The following is a 27,459-nucleotide window of genomic DNA, read 5'->3' as shown; positions in this document are numbered from 1 at the left end:
AATCCCTAAACGAAGAATAGAAAGGATGAAAGAACAAATTGCTAAGCATTTAGCCTTAAAATGTGAAGATGAAGGAGCAAAGGAGAATGCAAAGTGAAATTATCAAGTGATTTTTGCAGTACGAGAAAAAGGAAAATATTAAAGAATATCGAAAATAGATGAAAGGAAGACATCCTTCAAGTAGACAATACTTATTATAACTCACTAATCTTAACATGTCAAACATTCTAGGTGAGGGCTCTTATTCTGATCGGCCCCAAAAGGCTAAAAGGCTCAATAACATTTGAACTGACCCAAAAGAATTGTAACTAGAAAAATGCTCTTTATGCTATTCTTGATCGTAACAACTTATCTATTTCAACGATACGAGAGCAAGGATATGATGGAGCTTCAAATATGAGAGGTGAATTTAATGGTTTTCAAAGAAAGATTTTAAATGAAAACTCTTATGCTTTCTATGTTCATTTCTATGCTCATCGTTTTCAATTGGTGGTTGTTTCCGTGGCTAATAGTTGCTCATCTATTCATGATTTCTTTGAGTACATCTCCTTGACTGTGACCGCAACAAGTGCATCTTGTAAGAGAAAGGATGCATTGAGGGATACACAACACCAAAATATTTGAAGTGTGAGACGCACATGAAGTTACCAATGAATAAGTGAGAGACGCTTATGACTGTGGTGGAAAAATTGTACATTGACCGTGGTTGAAAAAATTGTACATTGACTTCCTGTAACATTCAAAAGGAGCTTGCAATGTGTTGTGCAGATGAAGTTACCAATGTGATTATGGTAGAGCTTGGTGATAGAAAATTCTTCGTGCTTATTGATGACTCACGTGATATAGCCGTCAAAGAGCAAATGGCAGTGATGTTGAAGTTAGTAGTTGTATTTTTCATTACCTATTGTTCTCCACGTTTCCAACTAACCTTGCTGTATTTTTTTTTTAGGTTTTTAAATGGCAAAGGGGAGACTGTGGAACGATTTCTTGCTCTACATCATGTCAAAGATACTACATATGAGGCACTAAAGGATGCTCTTTATGCTATTCTTGATCGTAACAACTTATCTATTTCAAGGATACGAGGGTAAGGATATGATGAAGCTTCAAATATGAGAGGTGAATTTAATGGTTTGCAAAGAAATATTCTAAATGATAACCCTTATACTTTCTATGTCCATTGCTATGCTCAACGTTTGCAATTGCTATGTCAATTGGTGGATGTTTCTGTTGCTAGTAGTTGCTCATCTATTCATGATTTCTTTGAGTACATCTCCTTGACTGTGACCACAACAAGTGCATCTTGTAAGAGAAAGGATGCATTGAGGGAGACACATCACCAAAATCTATGAAGTGAGAGACGTACATGAAGTTACCATTGAACAAGTGAGAGACACTTATGATCGTTGTGGAAAAAATTGTACAATGACTTCCGGTAACATTCAAAAGGAGCTAGCAATGTGTTGTGCACATGATGTTACCAATGTGATTATGGTAGAGCTTGGTGATAGAAAATTCTATGTGCTTATTGAGGAGTCACGTGATATAGCCGTCAAAGATCAAATGACGGTGATATTGAGGTTAGTAGTTGTATTTTTCATTACCTATTGTTCTCCATGTTGCCAACTAACCTTGCTGTATTTTTTTTAGGTTTTTGAACGACAAAGGGGAGATTGTGGAACGATTTCTTGCTCTACATCATGTCAAAGATACTACATCTGAGACACTAAAGGATGCTCTTTATGCTATTATTGATCGTAACAACTTATCTATTTCAAGGATACGAGGGCAATGATATGATGGAGCTTCAAATATGAGAGGTGAATTTATTAGTTTGCAAAGAAAGATTCTAAATGAAAACCCATATTCTTTCTATGTTCATTGCTATGCTCATCATTTGCAATTGATGGTTGTATCTGTTGCTAGTAGTTGCTCATCTATTCATGATTTATTTGAGTACATCTTCTTGACTGTGACCACAACAAGTGCATCTTGTAAGAGAAGGGATGCATTAAGGGATACAGAACACTAAAATATTTGAAGTGAGGGACACACATTAAGTTACCAATGAACAAGTGATGGACACTTATGACCGTGGTAAAAAAATTGTACAATGACTCACGGTAACAATTAAAAGGAGCTTGTGTGGGGGCGCAACTCCAAGCACTCTGCTTTTGAGAGAGTCCCCACGTTGTAATGTTAATACGTCGTCACTCTCTCGCGGTGTACTTTTATTTTATTTTATTTTATTCTGTTATCTTCCTACTTCGATTATCCTCTTGGGTGCTACTCTGCTACTCGACACCAAGCGTGTGACTTTCACCTAAGCGTTGACTTCCAAAACCTGAAATAATAAGCGTAGCGGAACAATAAAGTGTAAGTGGTAATACTTAGGTTTGGGATAACATACTCCTACACAAATATATACATCACAACAAGTACACATCATTGCAGCGGCTATATCGCAGAGTCTGCCGCCACCTAAAACATACATCACTAAGCCAAACCGCACGACTGTCATCAGAGTCCTACTAAACTGAGCTCATCATACAAGGGTACCACAAAAATAGCTCAGCGGTCATAAGAGTACATCTTCATTAGAGAACAACAAAAAGATAGAACATAGGATATCAACAGACACCATCACTAGCTCCTCCTCTTGTCGCTAGGCCCCACATCCCACCTACGGGGGCATCCCACTCTCCTCCTTCTCGTGTCCCTACCGGGTACCTCCTTCACCTGCCCATTCTCCACGGGCATGACAGGCTGAGGCTCCAGTGGTGGTGGTACAGCTGCCAAAGGAGCGGCGAAGGTCGACATAGGTGGTAGCGGAGGCTCCTCCAAGATCTCCTGAGCTAGGAAGTGTGGGGGCATGATGAAACTGAACGTCCGAGGAAAAGAAACTGGATAACCAGGTACAGGGCTATTGGGATGGCTATACCAGAACGTCGACATCCCTGTATATGTACAGATATCGGTGTGAGGGTCAATATACCATCCTCCGGCGAGGAAAAGTCCGCTAGTATCATCTCAACTGGAAGGTCCATCTCCCCCAGCTATCTCTGTGTTATCTAGAAAAATAAGGCGTAAGGGTGAGGTACAAAACAACTTAGATATATATTATATATAATATATCAGTCAGGAGTAAGGCAAATAATTATATTCGGTTAGCAATCAATCATCATCCTGCAACCATACACAATCACAGACAAATTACATAAGCAAATATGAGTTTAAGCTATGCATGGCACCGTATCAACCAACACATATCACATATGATTGCTCGGCCCATTGGCTTCTCAAAGCCTCTCACTTCAGAACGTCACTCGGGAATATGGCGCCACCGGCCCACTCTTTACCGAGTCTGAATACCCTTTTAGCGTTTTCAATTGCACTACCACTCATGGTATTACGTGCCACCTCAGGTATCTCGGGCATCCACACCGGGTGCACATCCGGGGTCTCAGGTTGAAGTTGTCGCACGTTCCTACTCCTTATCCTACCTGCTCATGTTACGATGCATGAAAATTATTCAATCATCATTCAACCATCTCCCCCTTATCCTGCCTGGAACCACACAAGGTCGGTTACTCATTTTTGAGTAGTTATCCTGGAGGCATTCTGAATTCGTAATCGAACCATCACCTGGAATACCTGTTATTCAGTGATCAACAACAAAAAAATACAGTTTCATGCATAAACGGTTTTATTATTACTCTAAGCCATTATCACCTAATTATTTTCTAATCAATTTCTCCTAAATGCAAAATCCTCGTTTGAAAGCTAAAGATTGATCTGTTGATCACTGAATAACTATTCCATGGTTCCTGCCACATAATGCCTCCAAGACCCATTCCCCTGTATTTCTTTTCTCTGAGCCATAACCTGCACCTGTCTAATGCATCAATCAACCATACAAGTATCCAGTATTCACACACAACATCTGTATTAAAGTTACAACCATATCGAATAGCAATGATAATTAACAGCTAATTAGATATAATTAAACGCGATCCTCCTGCCAGAGAATCATATAATCATCATATCCTCGTAGCCTGTAAACTCCCCTTACCCAAAGGAAGTGAAGTGGATTGTTCCTGACCTGCAATATACGCAATTCACAATACTTAAATTATCCACACAAACTTAAGTTCACTTAAGTCCAAATTAAGCTCTCTTTAAGTGATTTTAAAGGTCAAGTTCCAAGGCCATAACATAAAAAAAACACTAAAACCATATATTCATTAATCTGATAGCCTAATGTGAGTCCATTGACATGTTCCAAATCTGTCCAGCTTTAGCACATAACGTAAAATGCTAAATTAAACCATGTTAAACCAATTTAAGCCCTTTTTGAAGTCATATAAAAATCAATCATCAAGGTCTGAACATGATTAGCCAATTAATCTCTGAAGTCAGGGGTTCTCAGGCCATAATAAGGTCTCTTAATGCTGGTCCAAACCTGTCCAAACCTGCACACACCTTAATACAGCAACTTAACTCATTTTTATGTCAAATTTAAGCATTTTTAAGTTTGGTTAATTATCAATAATTCATCTATCGACACAATCAACCAGTAACAGAGGATTTTAAGACCTTATTGGGCTGTAAAATAGAGCTACCAGAGGCTTTAAACCTCTGGTTTGTGCTCCTCCTTCCCGTGTCGTGAAAGAGAGCAAGGGAGGTGATGAACTTGTTCATCACACCCTCCTTTCCAGGTCTGTACTCACATGCTGCATAAAACCATAATCTAGAACCTATTTCATGATCAATACATGTCCAGTAATGCAAAGAATGATTTAGAATAAATTGATCATGAAGGTAAGGATATGCATGAGAGCAAAATTCGAATTTTATAAAAGCTCTCTGTTCATTAGGAAAGACTTTGAATTTCGCAAAATAAACATCATATTCGGACTCAGAGCATCGAATAGAGTCAGGAGAAGGTCTTTTTACCGAATTCCAAGACGAACTCCGGCGAAGCTGGCCAGAGAAGATGGCGGTGTGCGGCGGTGGAGCGAGCGGAGGGCAAGACTGGCTTCGTCTCCTCCTCACGAACGCAATGGAGGTGATCTCGTTAAGTGGGTATCAAAGAGCAGAGAGAGAGGCAGTTGCAGGTTTGAGAAGTTTGAGAGATGAAAAGAAAAGAGTGTGTGAGAGGGAGAGAGGAACAGATTGAGTAGAGTAGGAGAGGAAGCTTCTGAATTGTGTGGAAAATTTTCCACCCAACACCTCTTTATATAGAGGGCCCAAGCTTATATGTCAAGCTTTATCCCACAATAGAACTCATATCATAAAAATAGAGTTTTTGATCTTGTAGTATGAGTTTGGCCATTAAAATTTCATGCATGCATATCACCATGTTCAAAATTATGATGAAGAGAAGTATGGTGATGTGAGGTTGAACAATAGGATTAGGTGTTGCATTCACGTTTCAGTCCCTGAACTCTAGAACTTTTCAAATAAAAGTCCTTAAGTTCTTCCTTGTTTCAAACTTTAGTCCCTAAAGAAGTTGCTAACTCAAAAATAAGGGCTTAAGTCATAAAAATATTATAAATAAATTCTAAATATATGTAAAATTATTTCTAACTATTATTTAATTATTCCTAAGCTAGTAGGTCTCAAAGTCGGATGTTACAGCTTGCAATGTGTTGTGCACATGAAGTTACCATTGTGATTATGGTAGAGCATGGTGATAGAAATTTCTCTGTTCTTATTGATGAGTCACGTGATATAGCCATAAAAGAGCAAATGACGGTGATGTGAGGTTATTAGTTGTATTTTTCATTACCTATTGTTCTATATGTCGCCAACTAACCTTGCTGAATTTTTTTTTAGGTTTTTGAACAACAAAGGGGAGATTGTGGAACGATTTCTTGCTCTACATCATGTCAAAGATACTACATCCGAGGCACTAAAGGATGCTCTTTATGCTATTCTTGATCGTAACAACTTATCTATTTCAAGGATACGAGGGCAAAGATATGATGGAGCTTCAAATATGAGAGTTGAATTTAATGGTTTGCAAAGAAAGATTCTAAATGAAAACGCTTATGCTTTCTATGTTCATTGCTATGCTCATTGTTTACAATTGGTGGTTGTTTCCGTTGCTAGTAGTTGCTCATCTATTCTTGATTTCTTTGAGTACATATCCTTGATTGTGGCCACAACAAGTGCATCTTGTAAGAGAAGTGATGCATTGAGGGATACACAACACCAAAATATTTGAAGTGAGAGACGCACATGAAGTTACCAATGAACAAGTGAGAGACGCTTATGGCCGTGGTGGAAAAAATGTACAATGACTTCCAGTAACATTCAAAAGGAGCTTGCAATGCGTTGTGCACATGAAGTTACCAATATGATTATGGTAGATCTTGGTGATAGAAAATTATCCGTGCTTATTTATGAGTCACGTGATATAGCCATCAAAGAGCAAATGGCGGTGATGTTGAGGTTAGTAGTTGTATTTTTCATTACCTATTGCTGTTCATGTCGCCAACTATCCTTGTTGTATTTTTAGGTTTTTGAACGACAAAGAGGAGATTGTGGAATGATTTCTTGCTCTTCATCATGTCAAAGATACTACATCCGATGCACTAAAGGATGCTCTTTATGCTATTCTTGATCGTAACAACTTATCTATTTCTAGAATACAAGGGCAAGGATATGATGAAGCTTCAAATATGAGAAGTGAAATTAATGGTTTGCAAAGAAAGATTGTAAATGAAAACCCTTATGCTTTCTATGTTCATTGCTATGCTCATCGTTTGCAATTGGTGGTTGTTTCCGTTGCTAGTAGTTACTCATCTATTCATGATTTCTTTGAGTACATCTCCTTGACTGTGACCATAATAAGTGCATCTTGTAAGAGAATGGATGCACTGAGGGAGATACAACACCAAAATATTTTGAATAGTCTTGAGAATGGTGACATATCTACAGGAAGGGGCTTGCACCAATCATCTACCCTCGCTAGACCCGAGGATATTAGATGGGGTCCACATCATATTACCTTGATTCGTTTGGATCAAACGTGGTCTTCTGTGTCAATGGTGCTTAGTATGGTGGATGAAGAATGACGTGGACCATCTCAAGCAGCAGGTTTGATATAAAAAATGGAGAGCTTTAAAATTGCTTTCATTTTGAAGCTTATGTTAAAGTTGTTTGGAATCACAAACGAGCTTTCAAAAATCTTGCAACAAAAAGATCTTAATATTGTGCTTGCCATGGAATTAGTTTATGTTGTTAAAGCTCGGTTGAAGACATTGAGAGAAAGTGATTGGGATAATTTAATTGGCGATGTCCAAGAATTTTGTGGTGATAAAGGTATTCCGGTGCAAATATGGATGAAGAAATACCGGTTCAGGGTCGTTCAAGGGTAGAAGGGAGGACTATCACTAATCTTCACCGTTACCGTGCAAAGATTTTTTATGTTGCTATTGACAAAATATGTGTAGAGATGGATCACCACTTTAGTGAAAGAACTAACATTGTGCTTGATTGCTTCTCATGTCTTGACGTGAATAACTTTTTCTCCAAGTTTAATGTTGATAAGCTTGCCTATCTTGCTGATATTTATCATGCAGACTTTTTTGATGATGACCGTAGAACAATAGAGGAGTGACATGCCACTTATATACTTCAAGTGAAAAGGCATGCTTCCTTTTCTAATTGTGATGATGTTGCCAGTTTGGCTATGATGATGGTTGAAACTGAGAAACATTTGCTATTTTCATTAGTCTACAAACTTATTGAGTTGGTTTTGATATTGCCGGTGTCGACAACATCTGTTGAAATAGCTTTTTCATCAATGAAGATTATCAAGTCTAAATTGCGCAACACGATCAACAATGAGTGGTTCAATGACATGATAATATGTTACATCGAGCTGGAGATATTCAAGTCACTTAGTGATCTTGATATTATTCGAACATTTACCGCAACAAAGACTCGAATAGGGCATTTGCCTCGTGGTTTTACTTAGCACACTATTGGTATGTTCCATTTTTTTTATTATCTTGTATTGTCTTATTGGACGTGTCACGTGTAAATTAAACGGAACCTAAATTAGCTATACTTTTGTTGGTAAAATGACGAGTCTTTTTTATTTCGGTTTATAACTATTTATATATTGTGCCGTGTAGATTTACGGTTTTTAAATTTGCCCAGGTTTTCCAAATTTTCTAGTTCCGCCACTGAACACACCCATTATTGAGTTTGACTTATATCTCATAAAGAGTGCTTACTTTTTTGCCTAGGGCTATCACTAAGGAACTTTGTGTTAGCTTCCATTGCTTCCCAAACACACTAGTATAGCCTTTTTCGTTTGGTAGTCTCATGGATATTATATTGAGACGTATGTCAATAACATGTCTCACATCTTGTAATGCTAGGCGACAACCACCGTTTGTTTACAAGTAAACATCTCCTTTGCCCACAATCCTAGTCCTAATGTCATTCTCTATCCTCATTTGACGAAAATCACCGCAAGAAAATAAATCCCTTCACAAGGTTACATGGAATGATGCATTGGAATCTACAACGCAACACCAAACTCGTGATGTGAAATTAGCACGACCGTCATCCCAAACGAAGACTAACCCATATCCTTGAAATACGATAGCGGCTACGTCACTCACATCGCCAAATTCTTGGTGCTCTCTTTTGAGCTTCATGTATTCTCTCTTCATGTGGCATTTCTCATGACAGTAGTAACACTCTACATCTCTTGTTGTGCTCGACCTTCCTCTCAACTTATCTCTTAACTTGTCCCTTAACCTGTCTTTAATGTTAAACATTCTTGTCGATACTTCTTCCACGATACTATATGTGACAAGCTAATTCCTCACCAACTTATTTCTCACCATTGTCTTCCCTCCAGTTTCATTTTTTTCTTCACTCCAACCAAACAATGTATCCCACTTTGAGTCCCTCACCCCAAAAGCATCAGCTTCATCCTTTTCTAGTTTGGTCCAACCATAGCCTAAATAGTACTATTCACTTTGGACACCACCCCTAAAATGCATGGGCTTTTTTCATCCTACACACCAAGCCTCAAGGCCCACATTTCACATGATCAATGGGTACAAGAATCCCATTCATGATGGTGGCCAGGCCATTCAATCAGCCCATAAACGGAAAGAAATGATTCCATTAACACGTCGCAGTCACAATCACACATGACACACACCTTCATTTTTCACTACTAGCACCTCACCTAAGCACCAGTAATAAACACCACACTTCATTGAGCTCAAGATCTTCAACTTTTTCACTCACACATTTTCATTTTGGTTTTGCCGGGAGAAAAGTGAAAAGAGAGGAAATTTTGGCCCGCTCACAATTTGGGCATGAAATTTTGAAAACCCCTCCCTTCATTTTCAACCCACTCGATCGAGCGCGCTTCTCACCAAATCAAAACACTCCAATTTCATTCTTCTCTCTCTTCCAATCCCAATCACAATTCACAATTCACAATTCAGATTCTTCTTTCCATTTCTATTCTTCTAGGGTTTTCTCTCTCTCGAACTCGCTAGGGTTTTCAATTCAACGATGGCTACGGAAACCCTAGAAGATCACAACAAGCCTCCGGTTCAGGCCGAAGGTGACGACGCTGCACCGAACAATCAGGAAACCGAAGTCAAAGGTGAAGCTGAGGCAGAAGAGAAAGAGGCAGCACCGCAAGAAGATGAAGATGCTTCGGCGGAAGCTGTGAAATCTGAGGCGGAGAATGCGGAGGAGAAAGACAAAGGGGGCGATCAGGTGGAGGAGAAGGAGGAGGTGGAGAAAGAGACTGACGAGGTCAAAGATGAGGTGAAGGGCGAGGAGGAGAAGGATGAGGAGGATGAAGACGGTGGTGAAGGTGAAGGAGAGGAAGAGGAGGAGCAGGAGGAGGAAGAGGAAGCTGAAGCTGAAGCTGATGAGAAGGTGAAGGCTAAGAGGGGTCCGAAGAAGGGGGGTAAGAAAGAGACTGCGTCGGAGAAGAAGGATCCAGCTACGCCGGCAAGTGAGAGGCCGACTAGGGAGAGGAAAACGGTGGAGCGCTACTCTGTGCCCTCGCCTTCGAAGTCTGCAAAGTCCTCCGGGGGTAAAGGGTTGGTAATTGAAAAGGTACATCTTTTTTTTCTTTCTTTTGAATAAAATTGGTGCTGGTTTTGTGGATTGGAAGTGAATTGTTTGAGTTGCTTTGGGGTTCAGGGTCGTGGTGAGCAGCTTAAGGATATCCCAAATGGTACGTTTTGTTGCTTCCCTAATCACTTCATTTTTTCATGCTGTTGTTGTATCTTGCTGGATTGTAATTTGTGGGATTGCATCTTTTGTTTTTGTTGGCGTTGCGTTCTAATTGTCTGGATCTCCGAGCTTGAATTGCCGCTTTGGATGGTTTTAATTGAAATGGTGAATTGGATCAAGTAATTTTGAATGTTTTTTGTGGCATCCCATGCCAAGACTCGATCATGAGTTTCAGCGTTTGCACTTTGAAGTTATGTCTTGGATTGCTTCTACTTGATGGTGTTTTCATTTCCAATATGCTTTTCATACCTGTGAATTTTGTTTTTCAGGATTTGATTATGTTTTTACAATGATTGGGCTGGTTCCTGTAAACTTCTGTTATATGTAAAGCTAGATGTGTTTTTGGATGTACTGTCAAATGGTGTTTCTTAGGTGGTTGGATATGTTTTCTTGTTTTTAGTTCAGTCAGATCTGAACTGAAAACACAAAGATAATGTATTTCACGCTGGATATAGTTGGAGGCCTATTTACATTCAACACTGTCTGATTATATTTCTGAAGCGTGTTCACTGTTGCAGAGAGAATACAAGATTAACAAAATAGCTTTCTGAAAGATGCTTTCAAGAGTGTTATTAGTTTCCTACTTCCTTCTTGCATTTGATTGATATCTATTACTTACTGTTGTCCTTGTGTTTTGTTTATGGTTGTCTTTTGTTCTGTTAACTTGTCACTTTTGAATGTCTCAAATGCAAAAAGTTCTGCTGTAGTTAACCCCAGTGCTTGTCATTTGGTTAGGTGATTGAAACTTCACTCAATGATTTTGATTTATCTTTTGGCTTGTATTATATTTTTGGTACTAATGGCCATAGAATATCATCTTTGTAGATTGTGAAATTGATATTTTACTTTTCTTTATCTGTTTCTTCATCAGTGTTGCCCAATGAAATTACTTGTGTATAATTTGTTTCAGTGGCTTTCAAGTTGTCAAAGAGAAAACCGGATGACAACCTGCACGCTCTTCACAGTATACTGTTTGGGAAGAGAACAAAGGTGATGTCCTTAGATTGTGTGTTGTTTATGATAACTTGTGTTTTTTGTTCATAAATATGTTTTTATGTTTTAAAGATTAACGAATCCTCTAATGACATGGCTATTCCTGATTGGTGTGCAGGCATACAATTTAAAGAGAAATATAGGCCAGTTTTCTGGTTTTGTCTGGACTGAAAACGAGGTACTATTTTTTAGTGACTGCACTTGCTTGTCTATTATTAACTTTATGGCTGAATCTTAATCATAGTAGTCAATAGCGAGCAATAGCCGTGTAGCAAAGTGTCATGGCCCCCTGCTGCTATGCGGTGTCATCATGTTGCAGATGACGATTGTGGCATGAATAATGGCCAGAGTTGTAAAAATTCGCGGAAAATTGTGGCTGCATATGGAGAAGATACAGGAAAACCCATAATTGCACTAAGAATTTTAAATTTTGGTTAAGCATTTGAGGGTACTTTTGGATTTTTCGCTTCGGAATAAGTGAAAGTTACTCTTTTATCTTCACAACTCATCCTTTAGTCATCTGTGCTGATGAGATGTGAGAGTTGTCACCCATCCTTCAGCCACTGTCGACCAGAACAAATGACCACTGCGTGACCTCTGACGGGCTCTGGCCAGCTTCTGGCAACCCCTTTACTTGCAGCCCCAAGAGTCTTGTTTTCTAAAGTCTCCTGATCCAGTTTCTGTTCTCTTCTATGTATCTCTTTTCTGATTCTTATTTTATCATTTTTCTATTTATTTTGTAGCTTTTATAAAGTATTCATTCACCCCTTCTTTTATTTTGAACTGTTTCATAGGTACTTTCTCACGGGTATTTTTTTTTACTGTTTTTCAATTATTGATATGACACATACATTAAAAAATAGAAAATTGAAGGAAATTGTCAAATTAAAAAATGCTAAAAAAGTGGGCGGGTTAGTTTTTTATTGGGCAACATATATTACTGCATCTAAGTTTCATCCTTTTATTTTCCACTCATCAAGACATGAATAGCGGTCATCCGGCTATGCGCTAATATGTTTTTGGAGTCACCCCCTCTCCCATGCGCCACTTTTTAGGATTGACTACTATGACCTCAATGGGGTCTTGTGTCCATGTTATCCTTTTGATAAAAATGTGGATTTCTGAGGCTGTAACTAACCTTTATTTGGTTGGTAATTTTTGACAGGAAAAACAGAGGGCCAAAGTAAAAGAGAGGATAGACAAATATGTGAAAGAAAAATTGGTGGACTTCTGTGATGTTCTTAATATTCCTGTAAGCAAAGGCAATATCAAGAAGGTATATATTGATACATTATGTTTCCATTTCAGAAAGGAATTTTAGAACTTTATTTGTAAGATTGCATTATTAAATGCGACATACTTTCAGGAGGAACTATCTGTGAAGCTGTTGGAATTTTTGGAGAACCCTCAGGCTACAACTGATGTTCTGCTTGCTGATAACGAGAAGGTTTATTACTTATAGATTATTATATATGAGTTAGGATCCATTGATGCATTTGCTAGTTTACACAAATAATCTGCATTACTGAATAATATTTCATTTGTTGAACTGTTTGATTAATGGAACCCCTCAAATGTGTGTGTGTATATATATATTTACATTTGATTCTTAGTTTAGTCCTACCAAGTATCCTAATCATTGAACCATATTATTGAATATTTCTTCATGCCTAATCATTATATTTGACAGGCAGGGTCAGTAGGACAGCGGTAATGTAACAGTTGGATCTATGAAAATTACTTTACGGAAACTACTAAAGGCTTTTCCCTCTGGATGGGGTCTGTTACATGGATCAGAAGATGCCAAATGTCTAGTTATGAATAAAGTCTAATGATAAACCATTTAAATTTTAATTTGTTTGAAATGTTTGTTTATAGTTCCTAGGTCCTAATCTTTTATTGCAAAAATCCCATCCATTCAATCAATTAATTCTCTTGTTGGCTTTTTATTGTCCAATATTCAGTCCCATATGACATTTAGGTCTTATGTGGTAAAACTTTTATGTTTTGAGTGTTATTTTTATCGCATATCACACTGACACATTTTTTCATTCATTGCAATATTCCCATCCATTCAATCAATTAATTTTGTTGTTGGCTTTATATTGTCCAATATTGAGCCCCATATGACATTTAGGTCTTATGTGGTAAAACTTTTATGTCTGAGGGTTATTTTTATCTCAAATTCACACTAATACATTTCTTTATTCGTCCCTGTTGTTTGAATCACATAGTTGACTTCGCTCTATCTCACTATCATTTTGTATTATGAACTAGTTAAAAACTATGGTATGTTTTGCAAGTCTTACCTCAAGTTAATTTTTTTTTTGCCTCTTGGCTCATACTAAACTTGCATTTTATGCATTCTGTTCTACTTCATCTAAGGAAAAGCCATGTGCATAGAACAAGGCTTGTGTCCTTGTCCCTAACTTTTCATTTAGTTGTTCCTTTTGCTCTCTAATTTAATCTATGTGATAAGAACGTTTGAGAACCACAACACAAAAGCTCATCATTGTAGCTGGAGAGCCCTAGGTCTTATAAATCTCACTTCAAAGTCCCATACTTCCAATGTGGGATTTAAGTCCTATGTGTAGCAATTGGATCCTAACTCAATGTTATATGCAAAAAAAAACATGCCATGGTTCTATCTTGGATATGTTTAGTAATTGCATCTAGAGTAATGCTTGTAATAGAGTCAATGTATTCTGAACCATTGTATAGAAATGCTGTTTTTATTCGTTTAATTTTATAAAATGGCTAATTTTGTAAGCTTGCTTCTGTGTTAACAGAAAGTTAAAAAGCGAACAAGAAAGGTTACCCCTAGCAAATCTCCTGGTGAAGCATCCACTGAAACACCTGCCAAGGTATTTTGCCATTGCTTGTATTCTGGCTTCAGTATGGCTTGTTGTAGATCTGATATGCATTACCCTTTGGTGTGCAATCTCATGTTGAAACCTGACAACAAATGTTTCGTTCTTCACACTTGTTTGTGGTGATCAAGTTTCGATGATGATTTAATATTTTCACGAATTCCAATTTCTTGTGTAGTAGTTATATAATTTGATTTTAATAAGGTTATAATTGGACAATTTTTGCTGTTAATCGTCTAATCCTATCCTTATTATCAGTATTTGAATTTATTGATTGTGATTGTCATGGTGAACTTTGAATAGATGGTCATGGGAATAATTGAGCAATCTATTATCTTTAGTAGGGTTATGTTTAGTGGTGATAGTCTATTTAAGTTATTGATGTCAGTCAGCCTCAAGGATATTGATGCTAGAAATGGGAACATAGTCATTCATGCATTAATTGTGGTCAATTGGTTGTTTCCGAATTGTTCTTATCGTGTTGGTACCAGTTATGCATTGAGATAAAAAGTATTTGTTCATTTCCTGATATGTGTTCTGTAAATGGTGAAAACAAAGTCTATTTGAGCAATCTGTTATCTTTAGTAGGGTTATGTTTAGTGGTGATAGTCTATTTAAGTTATTAATGTCAGTCAGCCTCAAGAATATTGATGCTAGAAACGGGAACATAGTGATTCAAGCATAATTGTGGTCAACTGGTTGTTTCTGAATTGTTCTTATAGTGTTGGTTCCAGTTTTGCATTGAGATAAAAAGTATTTGTTCATTTCCTGTTATATTTTCTGTACTGATTTTCAGCATTTCATCTAGATATGTATATTCTATTGCTGGATTGACTTCACTTTGGTCTTTGTCGATTATTGTGGATTATTAGTTACAGTTTTGTAGCTTCTTATATTTTGTTGTCCAATTTTACCTTCTTTATCTCCTGTGAAGGCTCTGGTTTACCAATTTGCTTATTCTGCAAGAGAGTATTGAATGATTTGTTTCTACTCATTAGTTTTAATCACTAATATATATATATATATATATATATATATATATTATCTTGATCTAGAAGCAAAAGAAAACTTCAGAATCTGGGAAAAAGCGAAAGGGCTCTTCTGATGTTGAGGAGGATGAGAAAGCTGAACTCTCAGATGCAAAAGATGAGTCTCAGGAGAATGTTGCAGCGCCACATAAAGAAAGTGATGATGATGAAAGTAAATCAGAGGAAGAGGAAGATAAATCCAAAGCTCAGAAGAAGACTTCGAAAAAGATTGTGAAGGAGGGTTCAGGTTCCAAAGCTGGGGAAAGAACTAAATCTGCGAAGAAAACCCCTGTCAAATCTTCCAAAAACGTTGACAAAACTCCAAAAAAATCAACTCCAAAACAGACTGCTGCTGAGCATGATAGTGCTTCTGCCTCCCTTTCCAAGTCGAAGCAACCTGCATCCAAGAAGCGAAAAACTGAAAATGAAAAGCCTGACACTAAGGGTAAGGCCTCGAGCAAAAAACAAACAGACAAGTCCTCAAAGGCATTGGTTAAGGACCAAGGTGTGTTGACTACATTCTCCCTCTTTATGTGTGATGATGTCTTATGTAGATAGTACTAGTGCCATTTGTCAGTCTTCTGGCTGCTCAAGTTATTTGCTTGAGTAATCTTGTAAAACTGACAGTGAGTGAATTGGCCTCTAATATCATGTTACTTGAACAAGATATACAAAACTCTTGAGGTTTGATTTTCTCTTGTTATATTATCCTGCTTAACCATTTCTTTCTGATGCCAATGGTAGGAAAAAGCAAAAGTGGTAAGAAGGCCAAGGCAGTACCTAGTCGGGAAGCCATGCATGCAGTTGTTGTTGATATTCTGAAGGAAGTAGATTTCAATACTGTAAGTATTGCTTCTGTTGTTCAGTTTGGATGCTTGTAGTCCTCTAATTTTACTTATGATATTTTGTTATTCCCTTGTTGCAGGCTACTTTGTCTGATATCCTCCGGCAACTTGGTATGTCCTTTTTTCATGACAATTCCCTCTTCATGAAAAAGAGAGGAAATGATTTCTTGAACTGAACTATTTTGTAATGAAATGTTGACAGGTACTCACTTTGGTGTGGATTTAATGCATAGAAAAGCAGAGGTGAAGGATATTATTACAGATGTAATTAATAACATGTCTGATGAGGAAGATGAAGGTGAGGAAGCTGATGGTGATGGTGATGCAGATAAAGATGACAATGGTGATGATGATGATGAGTGATTTAGTTGGGCTATGTTTGACCTGTGCAGAAATTAGAGGCCTCTGGTCATCCAATAGCTAAATCATATCATCACGATTCTCCTGTCAACTGTCTCTGCAGATAGCTATGGTAGATATTTGCTTTGAATTGTGACCTTTTCCTTTGATAGATGTTTTAAACTAGGTTTGTACTTTGTACCATATTAGATTTAACCCGTTCATCTGTATCAAAGTTGGTACCTTCTATTTTTCATTCAATAGTTTGTTTTTTGACCAGCCTGTAAACATTATTGCCTTATAGTTTAGACTTTAGATCAATGTTTCTTTTATTTATTAGAACTTGATTGTGAATCTTTGAAAATTGATATTCTTGTTGGACCTACAACTTGTAATGTCATGGCTCTCATTTTAGTATTTGAATTGGGGATGAAAATCTCGTGGTTTCAGGGTTTACAACAGCTATGCCTTTCATTCATGTAGCAGCATACCTGATATTGATGAATTCATGATTGTGTACATGCGCAAGCCTGTTCTTCAGCGCGCTGGGACTAGTTTTTGTGTAAATAACGATAAGGACGAAGATATTGCTCAAATAACTCCAATAATAGGGGGCTTAGTTTTCTTGCTAAATGGCGTTAGAACACTAAAAATTATGTGATTACAGGCTCGTTTGGCTAGGATGTATTATTATTCAATACTATTAGTTACTTATTGGAAAAAATTGTATTTAACCACCGACTACTAGATTAGCGTTGTTCATTAGAATATGAATAACAATTTTCATGTTCTAAAATATTCGTAATTTTTTTTGCGGCATCAATATTTTGGGAGTCTAAAGCAAGTACTTAATTTGTATTTTGTAGTATTATGTTGGGCCGTCTTTTGTTCTTGTAACCAAGAGCGAAGACGTGATCAATTAATCAAACTCGTTAGGAGTTGGAATAGTGTTAGGGAACTCTGTTAGTGCAATTAACCAAATTGGTTCTCCACTTTTAATATATCGATTTTATAAATTTGGTGCAGTTAACCAAATTAGTTTTTAAATATGGACTGGATCAAGTTTTAAAAAGAAGTGCATCGAACTTCTTTAGACATGGTTTTGATACATTTTTGGTTTGGTTCTATGAACCGGATTTTTTTTTCACATCCTTAATTGGGGGTAAGAACTAAGAAGATTACTCTAAAAAAAAAAAGAACTAAGAAGATTAAAATGTTTCTCTCTGAGGAATCGTGGTTGCAAAGAATACGAAGATTAAACAACTTTTGGTCATTTTTCAAAGAAAATTAATGTGGCCAGGAAGCGGTTAAACCAATTGCAGGAGATGAGATTCAATGATCAAGCTAATGACACTATCAGAAATTGATATATACCGATGTCTTTTCACGGAGGACCATGAAATTGTCAAAGCTAGGGTGCTATTGTTCCAAAAATGGACCTGATCGCCTCATGTCGATCAAATCCATCTCTACTCATTATCATCATCACCCTGATCCAACTGGTGGTGTCCTTGTCATTGCCCACAGTCGATCTCCAAATTGATGGCGTTTATGTCCGCTCACCACATCAAAACAAATGACTACGGCCCAACAATCAACATAAGGGTGCGAAACTCGAGAATGCACTAAAAACTCATGATAACCTCGAACCCAGCAAGCCTAAACTCATAAGTTTTGAAATAACATAGGGTACATACATTTTTTAACGTTCCAACTTGAACGTCAAAGTGTTCTTGCAGGTATCACCTTGGCGCACCCAAACGACAGAGGAGTCGTGCTAAAATGGATACTCACCGATTTTGTCACCCATACTCACACGAAGTTTATCGTTCCTCTTCAATTAACACGCTCCTGAATCGCTTATAAAAACACATTATTGGAAGCAAAAATAATATGTAAACCACCAATAATATAGACACATTTCAAACACTTAACTCTTATTTCGATCTCTCACTTCTCTTATCACATTACATTATACATCACATTTATTACTTACAGGGCTGCGAAGCCCCTTAGGCAAAAGGCTGCTGCCTAAGTCCCCATAAAATATTTTGGCCCAATTTTTTTTATTTTTTGTTAAAAATACCCAAGATACATATTAAACACGTAACGAATCAAACAGATTTTGACAAAAAAAAAAAGGAAATAGATAGCATAATGCCATAATGCCAAATTGAAAAGTTGGGACGGCTGATATATATTAAAAATTGATTGATATATATATATATATATATTAGATTCATTGGAAATACCTATAAAAAATTCTATACTATATACTATTTTTGAAAAAATAAAAATAACTCTTATAGGTCTCATTCTCTCATGCAATGTCTTTTACTCTTTCTTGTGTTTTTTTTTTCTCTCATATTATTATTAGTAGGTTGATGATGTGATATTTATATTTTCTGAATTTCTAATAATTTAAAAATTCAATATGGCATTATTTACATCGGTATCTAATGTAAAATAATTAATGAAAAGTCAAATATTATTTGCTTTAATTTCTTTGTTATTTGTTTCAAAATTTTTTTTTGTTATTTAATGTAAATAAATTAAATATAAAGCCAAATGTTATTTGCTTGGCGGCGGTGAATTGGTGACTCTGCCTATTTCCAGTTCTATTGTTTTGTACTTCTGTTTATCAATAATCCTTTTCTAAAATTTATTTTAGGCTTTAGAGTTTAGTTTATTTATATTTCTTTAGTATTTTATTTAAATTTTTTATTTTAATTCTTTGCAAGATAAAATATCAAATAAGAAGTATGAATCTGGCAAAAACGAAATGTTAGAATTGCTTGATTATAAAACTGACAAATGATTTCCATCTTAAAAAGTTAGAAGATTAAAAAAGTTATATTTTTATACAATATACTAAGTCTCTTAAAGATTCTAGAAAAAAAAAATCTCTTTTAACATTTTCGCCTTAGGTCTCAAAATGCCTGTACACAGCCCCATGATTACTTATATCTCTTTTCTTCTTTTCTCATTTCAAGTGTTACACCATTTCATAGTCTACCAAACATTTTCCATGTATTGAAACTCAAAAGGAACAGTCTCAAGGCGGTGCAGAAAATAATAGTCTCTAAACGGTGCTTCCATTTTTGACATCTTGCTGCCTCCATTTTATTCAACCTGCGCAACTAACATATTTCAAGATTGAGGGCCTCTTTTAATTCTCTAATGGAGATGAATAGAGCTATCAAGTATAAAAAATAAAACGTGAAACAAATAATTTATCTAAATTTATATTTATAATGCTGATGGCTACACACACATTTCACGGGCATGTACTTAGTATTGAAGGCCTAAACTTGAGTAAGTGGTTAAATTGGTTTACGAAAGTGTTGGACGTAGTCTAGTTTTTTCTTATTAAAAAAAGAAAATACTCTGCACAGTTATTAAATGTGTAAACTCTCGATCAAGTTAGTTCATACATTTTATGTGACCACATAAACTAATGTAACCGACTTTTTACACATATTCAGGTACGTGTAAAGAAGAATTAGTCGGCGCTCAACACTTTCATCTGAACCCATATTCAAAGCTTCTGCATAATACACCAAATTATCTCATTTATCGGAGATTATTGCGCAAAATGAAATGTTTTGTCAGTTACCTACTACAAACTACAAAATCCATGCCGTGTTAATACCAACTAAGTTATATTCATACACATACTTCATCCAGCACTACAAATTTTTTCTGATCAATACAGTTCAACTAACTGTGTTTGATATGAATATTATATCTATTTCTTTCTTTTCATGCACTGAATTAGCTACGGTAATCAATCTGGAAAGTAAGATCAACATTTTACGTGCACGATACAACATTTTGATAAAGAAAAAAATGGTAGAAAGGTTTTAATTAGGAACTAAATAAACACACGCTATGTAAATGTTTAATTAAGTATTTGAAAGTAAATTGAATGGAAGTTAAAGCATTATGCTGAGCTTTGATTGCAAATGCTGTGCAAATGCTAGAGTCTGAATAAATAATTGGATTAATTTTTTTTCTCTCAATCAATTCTCGCAAGCAAAAGCTTGTGCATGTTTGGATACATACATATAGTAAACCACAGCGGATAGAAAGAGCAACTTCTCTTAACTTTTTATGGCCATTTATTGTGATTTTAACTTAAATGTATTCAAACCTTAGAATTGGTTTTGACTGTAAATATTATTATACAACTGAGTTCACAAACATGCAGTGTCAGAATGATAATATTAATTTGTGAAAAAGGAGACGTGTTTGTTTTTGTTGACAAAAGTTGTCAGCAGATTTGAGTATCCTTCTGATCATAATGTTTGGTTTCCTGCTCTGCTACAACTCAAACAGCTGTGCATTAAATTGCACTTATAAACTATACAAGTACCCATAAAAATTTGTCCCTATCAACTGTCAAGTATAGCTACATTTTGTTAATCAAAAGAAGTTAACTGCCTAAGCTTTTGTCTACTACCTCATTCTATATAACTTCTCCAAATCCTTCACCAAAAGGATACAAACATTAGATCCTTAGTAACATTTGCCTCACCTCAGACATTTCCATTCAGAAATTCAGGTAAAGACTATGTGCATACTGTACTAATTTGGCTTGCTTTTAAATCATTTTCAGCTATTAATCTAGCACTCTCTTTGTATTTGTTTCTTCAATGTTTTTTTGATGGCAAATGCAGACATGTCTAACATTGGGATTAATGTAAGACAAGGAGAACCAACTAGAGTTCATCCTGCAGAGGAAACAGAAAAGGGGCTGTACTTCCTTTCAAACCTTGACCAGAACATTGCGGTTCCGGTTCGCACTGTTTACTGCTTCAAATCATCTTCAAGAGGGAATGAGGATGCTGCACATGTTATCAGGGTTGCCTTGTCTAAGATTCTTGTCCCTTATTACCCTATGGCTGGGAAATTGGTTATCAGCACAGAAGGGAAGTTGATAGTGGATTGTAACACAATGGAGGGTGCTGTCTTTGTTGAGGCTGAAGCAGATTGTGACATAGAAGACATAGGAGACTTAACAAAGCCAGACCCTGATTCTCTTGGGAAACTGATTTATAACACCCCTGGTGCTAGGAGCATACTTGAGATGCCTCTCATGACAGTTCAGGTTTGACTCATATACTTTGCCAATTTGAGTGTGAGCTCGGATAAACAACTTAATAAACTTTTTTTGAGATAAAAGGCTTATCGCATAAGTGTATATGCATAAGCTAGTATTGAAATAATTTCAAATTAATGTAAACAGGTAGGACATTTTCTTGCCCCTCTAGTGAGTAATTTACCTTCCCCAAACACGATCCCATTGACATGAGGGCTACGTACATTGAGCATGCAAATCTGATACAAATTGAGTTAGTATAAGCCATTACTTATAATTAAGTATGAAAATAAGTTCAAAATATCTTATGTGTATGTCATAAACTATTTAAATATGACAATTACATGGTGAACTATGTTTAAAATAGGTCCATCCATGAACCATGATTTTGGTGCTAACATTTAGTGCATGTTTAGAATACACAATGAGCCAAAATCACGTAGGACAAAAGTAATTTATCTTAGCTTTTGTGACTATATATCCACAATGATTTTGCATTCATCGTGATTTTCGCGTATGTCCGACATGTATTTAGTATATGTTATTTACAATATGTTTCTTATGTATTAAAATTAATTTGCAGATAGATTATTTTAATTTGTGAAATAAATTTTTGTTCTAAACAAAATTAAGTATGATTTGGCAAATGATCTTCTAGGTGACAAAGTTCAAATGTGGGGGATTTACTATGGGGCTAAACTTGATCCATTGCATGAAAGATGGACTAAGTGCTATGGAGTTTGTGAATGCTTGGAGTGAGACAGCAAGAGATTTGGACTTAAAGACTCCACCATTTCTTGACAGAACCATCCTCAAAGCACGTGACCCTCCTATAATAGAGTTCAAACACCATGAATATGATGAAATTGTAGATCTATCAGATACTAAAAAACTCTATGAAGAAGAAAAGATGCTCTACAGATCCTTCTGTTTCGACCCCAAGAAGCTTGAATTGCTCAAGAAAAAGGCCACTGAAGATGGGGTTGTGAAAAAGTGCTCAACTTTTGAAGCACTCTCAGGATTTGTATGGAGAGCTAGAACTGAAGCCTTGAAGATGGAACCTGATCAGAAAACAAAGCTTCTCTTTGCAGTGGATGGAAGAACTAGATTTGTGCCTCCAATACCAGATAGATATTTTGGCAATGCTATTGTGCTTACACATTCTGTGTGTAAAGCAGGAGAGATTGTGGAGAATCCTCTGTCATTTTCTGTGGGATTGGTTCACAGTGCAATTGACATAGTCACAGATAGTTATATGAGATCTTCCATTGATTATTTTGAAGTTACAAGAGCTAGGCCTTCCTTAACAGCTACACTTTTGATCACAACATGGACTAGGTTGTCTTTCCACACTACAGATTTTGGCTGGGGCGAACCTTTGTGTTCTGGTCCTGTGACCTTGCCAGAGAAAGAAGTCATTTTGTTCTTGTCAAATGGTCAAGATAGGAAAAGCATAAATGTGCTTCTGGGATTGCCTGCTTCTGCCATGGAGACTTTTGAAGCACTGATGATGCAGGTGTGAAATTGCAGGAAGTGAACATATCATTTCTATACATATAAGTGTGCAATTGAATTTATGTTGAATTCAACATCAACATGATTCATGTTGAAGTTAATGAAGTTAATGTGTTAAAATGTTACTTGTTTATGTATTTGGATGTGTGTTTTATGTTTTGCCTCAACCCAAACATACACAAAGTTTATGTAAGTCATGGGATAATCTCATTTCCCATCATTATATTTACTTATTTAGAAAGTAAAAAGATATATAAATGTGGTGTAATTGAAATGGGTATGAAATACATTGTTGAAATTTGTAACAAAGTCATTCAATTTAAACGTATGTATCATGAAATTCTATATTTGAAGCGGCATTTCCCTGCTAGAGGTGTTCCATTGGTATCTTGGGTTGTTCAGTTTCAATTTTTTTTTAATCTTTACCCTTCATTGAATTCTGATATATTCACACCTCTATTTTTCTTTCATTTAATTTTCACTAATTTTCTCTTTATATTTCTCTAATTTCTTTTTATCACATCACTAGTCATATCACCCACTTCTCTCTTTTATCCTTTTTCTCCCTCTAAAGGTGGAGGTGTATTTAGTGTGAACAAAACATTTTTCTTCGATTAAGATTCTCCCATGTGAAAATTCTCATACTTTCTCATGTTAATTTGTGTATTTATCTCCATCTCTTGATATGTATTAAATATATATTAAATAAGTGGAATTCAAAGGAAGGAAAAGACACTCATAGTGTGGATCCGAATCCTCTAAAATGTAAATTATCTCAAGTTTTCTTAAGATGAGAATTTGTGTCTATATATCTCTTCTTGTCTATTAAATAAGTAAGATCCTTTAAATATTTTTAAAATAAACACAATATATTACTTGACGTTGTTAGTTCACTCGACATGATTTAATTCATGGAGTGTATAGATTCATATTTTACTTTTTCTTCTAACCCATTTCAATTATTTTCTCTACTCATCACATCTCTCTTCTTTTTCTAAAATATTTCTCAAGATTTGTCTCTCTTCCTGTCTATCCACTATGTGTAAATGTGTAATTCAAGTGTTAACAAAATATTATTGAACATTTTTTGGAACAATAAAGTTTAATACATACCTAATAAGTGTAGACTATTAGAAAGATAGAAAAAGATAAGAGATAAAAAAATTTTATTTTTGAAATTGTGATTCATTCAAATTAAGAAGAAGTCACAGAAGCGGAAACATCGTTCTGGATTAGAGAGGAAATCTCCAAAGGAGCCTCTTCAATCCAAACCATACAACCCAAACGAAAAGATGATTTAGCCAGAGCATCGGCAACACAATTGCCAGTTCGACGCACAAAACCAAACTCAAAACATGCAATCAAAATGACAAAGCATTAAACACAATCATTAACTACCCTCTCCAAGTGAGAAAACACTTGGTCCCGGCGACACCAATAGTTATGAAGAACTAAGCAGTCAGTCTCAAACATACACGGCGGAAACCCAATTCCTTAGCTAGTCCCAACGCCCAACGCAAACATAACGCCTCAGCCAAGACCGGAGAGAGCACATGACCCGTCTTGGACGTTGTCGCTGCAAGAATCTCGAAAACCTCATTCCTTGGATAAGAGATAAGTGATGTGACCATAATTAAACAGAGAAAAAAAGGGATATCACAAAATATATAAATACATCATTTAGTGATACACATACCATTTCTGTTTTAGGGTATATGCATTTATGGTGGTTTTATTATCATTTAGAAACTCTTTCATTTTAGTTCTTCTACTCAACTATTAATTAGAATCTAAAAATCTAAAAATAAATCCTAATTAAACACCACAAACTCAGAAACTTCATATCATCAAATCTTCTTCTTTTACATAACTTTTGTCCTTTCCGTTTCTCCTTTAATTTTTCTTTCTAGAATATATTTTTCTCGGGAAGAAAAATGAATGATTCGGTTAACTAACTCCGGTATGTCCTGAACCGCGGATATGAGCGGCCGAGTTCAGGTGACAGTTTGGTTGTTGGGTGAAGTGGTCATACAACAATTAATTAATGGGCAAGATTTTTGAATATGGAGTAAATAATAAATAATTTCTCAGTCATATAATTCTCGTTATATAAATAATTCTCACAGTTGAATGAGCATTGTTTATTCGTTCCAATAATTCGCCTATTCATCTATATACGACCCTTATTAAATTTGCCTGCGTTTCTTGTAATCAATAAAAAATCATTGGCATCCAAATTCACCCAAATCTAGTAATGGAAACGGTAATAAAAGATAGAGCAGGACTAGAGCTGGGTAAGCGGGTTGAAGTCCGCGGCCCAGCCCGCGAGACTAGTGCGGGCTATAGCCCGAAAAATAGATGACCACTAAAATGCAAGCTTATGCGGAGCGGGCCAGCGTGGGGCAGATCAATGCGGGGCGGGCCTACGAGGGCAAAAAAGGGGTAAGAGAGGCCAAAGTCCGCGGACCGGCCCGCGAAACCGCGGACTATAGCCCGAAAAATAGAGGACCGCTAAAATGCGGGCCTACGCAGGGCGGGCTTGTGCGGGACGGGTCTGCGCAGGGCGGGCTTGTGCGGGGCGAAACTGCGCGGGGCGGGCCACCCGCGTACCCAGCTCTAAGCAGGACTATCAATACACTATTTTAAACACCTTTTCTAACACACTTGATAGTCTTTCTGAAAAAGAACTCAATGTACATGTAATCTTATGTATCAAATGTAAGCTGAGTGAACGGTGACATAAGAAATATCTATGGCAAAGCATAATGAGATGTATCTGCAAAAAAAAAAAAACATTTCAGAGCTCAAATCGGATTCTAGATCAGAGCGAGAGATTTAAAAAGTTTTAGAAAAATGTTCACTTAATAAAATGTGTAATGCTTATATGACTAAACGATCAAACTTATATTTATATTTTATAGAGTCTGATTCAAAGTGTAGTTGACATTCAGTTTTCGATGTACCAAAAAAAAAGTGTAGTTGACATTTCAAAATATAATTCAATCACGTGTTGCTAACATTTCTCTAATGCTTTGTTTGGCGTAGATGATTTTGTTATGAAAAGTGAGAGTTCGAGATGAGAGAGGATCCAAACTTATTTGGTAGGTGTAAGTGAGACAAAGAAGAGAGGAAAACAAACAAACTCACTGTATTTTTGCGATTTCTACTAATTGAAAAGAAAATAGGAAAGTGTGTGTTTTTCTACCATGTATTTTCCATTTTACTCCCTCCACTCTTAATTATAAGACCTCTTAAAAAAAATATTTGGTGTCCCTTAAAAGAAGACCAACTACTAATTTCAAAAAAAAGTTAGGCTTAATAGCACTTTTGGTCCTCCACTTATCACGATTTGACAGTTTTGGTCCCTCATAAAATTTATTAGCCTACAACGTCTCTCACGTTTACTAATTGTTGTAGTTTTGGTTTTCTGTCAACTTCTATCCAATATTTAACGGGTTTTGATTAAAAAATTAATTAAAAAAACCAAAAACAATTAAATTGTTAATCATAAAACATGAAACTGTTAAATATTGGATGAAAGTTAACGAAAAACTAAAACTCCAACAGTTAGTAAACGTGAGAGACATTGTAGACTAATAAATTTCTTGAGAGACTAAAACTGTTAAATCGTGATAAGTGAGGGACCAAAATTTTTTTTTGATCAACAAAAAGAAAGTATATTAATGTGAGAGGACTAGGTGTACTCCAAACCAACTTACAACAAAACCCGAGAAGTTGAAAGGAAAAAATATGTGCAAAAGACAGAGCTATTCACCTCTGTATGGACCAGACAATCCGAACCAAAAGAACAGCCTTGTAATATAACTAGCAATTCGACAATATTAGGCACAACTCATAAACAGTATACAATTCAGATCAGATTGAAATAACCTTCCAGTGCCTCTAAGAAGCCTACAATATTCACAAGATGCCTTAGCCCACCTGCGCCTCATCATGGTTCAAATATTCTCCAAACACATTCTTGGTTGAGAGAGCCATTCATAAAGTGAGTAAGTGAAACTATTGTTCCTCACCCTTAACCAGCTCCACGCTCTTAATTGGGCTATCTCTATTACCCTCCCTTCCTCCTTTTGCTCATTCTTGAAAAATATATTATTCCGGTGTAGCCACAATGACCAAGCTATAGCCAGCCACACTGTCTTCGCTGCCAGTTGTTGCTTCAGAGTTTTTTGATCACCTCCAAACTGCATAAAATGCATCTGTCCACAATCTGGAAGTGCTATAAGAATTCCTAACCATTTGTAACTCATTGCCCAGACCTTATGTGAAAAAGAGCAGTGAAACAGAAGATGATTTTGGCTTTCTTCTACCTCATTACAGAAAACACATGAAGTACTCTCCCGACTTTGAATGATACCCCTTTTAAACAAGTTTTCTCTAGTCTGCAACCTCCCCCAAAATAGTCGCCACCCGAATGCAAGTACATTTGATGGAGCTGCCCCTTGCCACAACAT

General features: G+C 36.3%; 2 protein-coding genes and 1 pseudogene across 4 annotated transcripts; all 3 read left to right on the top strand.

Moving 5' to 3' along the window:
• The first annotated feature begins 755 nt into the window (after positions 1–755).
• On the top strand, positions 756–7,987 carry LOC130747532 (uncharacterized; annotated as a pseudogene).
• A 1,225-nt stretch (positions 7,988–9,212) lies between these two features.
• On the top strand, positions 9,213–16,785 carry LOC130717322 (DEK domain-containing chromatin-associated protein 1-like). Of its 2 annotated transcripts, none has more exons than XM_057567528.1 (11): positions 9,213–10,113; positions 10,201–10,234; positions 11,204–11,283; positions 11,405–11,464; positions 12,452–12,562; positions 12,653–12,733; positions 14,076–14,150; positions 15,215–15,689; positions 15,929–16,026; positions 16,110–16,140; positions 16,232–16,785. In XM_057567528.1, the coding sequence occupies exons 1-11, from the start codon at positions 9,556–9,558 to the stop codon at positions 16,390–16,392; spliced, it is 1,764 nt and encodes a 587-aa protein (XP_057423511.1). In that variant the 5' UTR covers positions 9,213–9,555; the 3' UTR covers positions 16,393–16,785. The 2 variants fall into 2 exon arrangements, with proteins under 2 accessions (XP_057423511.1, XP_057423505.1); XM_057567522.1 differs by having other exon boundaries at positions 9,214–10,113; positions 15,212–15,689.
• Positions 16,786–20,772: 3,987 nt separating this feature from the next.
• On the top strand, positions 20,773–23,354 carry LOC130717313 (omega-hydroxypalmitate O-feruloyl transferase-like). Of its 2 annotated transcripts, XM_057567509.1 has the most exons (3): positions 20,773–20,932; positions 21,048–21,478; positions 22,128–23,354. In XM_057567509.1, the coding sequence occupies exons 2-3, from the start codon at positions 21,050–21,052 to the stop codon at positions 22,989–22,991; spliced, it is 1,293 nt and encodes a 430-aa protein (XP_057423492.1). In that variant the 5' UTR covers positions 20,773–20,932; positions 21,048–21,049; the 3' UTR covers positions 22,992–23,354. The 2 variants fall into 2 exon arrangements, with proteins under 2 accessions (XP_057423492.1, XP_057423483.1); XM_057567500.1 differs by lacking the exon at positions 20,773–20,932 and having other exon boundaries at positions 21,035–21,478.
• Positions 23,355–27,459: the final 4,105 nt, after the last annotated feature.

This window comes from Lotus japonicus, chromosome 1 (assembly GCF_012489685.1).
Source record: "Lotus japonicus ecotype B-129 chromosome 1, LjGifu_v1.2".
Lineage (NCBI taxonomy): Eukaryota > Viridiplantae > Streptophyta > Magnoliopsida > Fabales > Fabaceae > Lotus > Lotus japonicus.
Note: the sequence above shows the minus strand (reverse complement) of the source record. Positions and strands in the feature narration are given on the sequence as shown.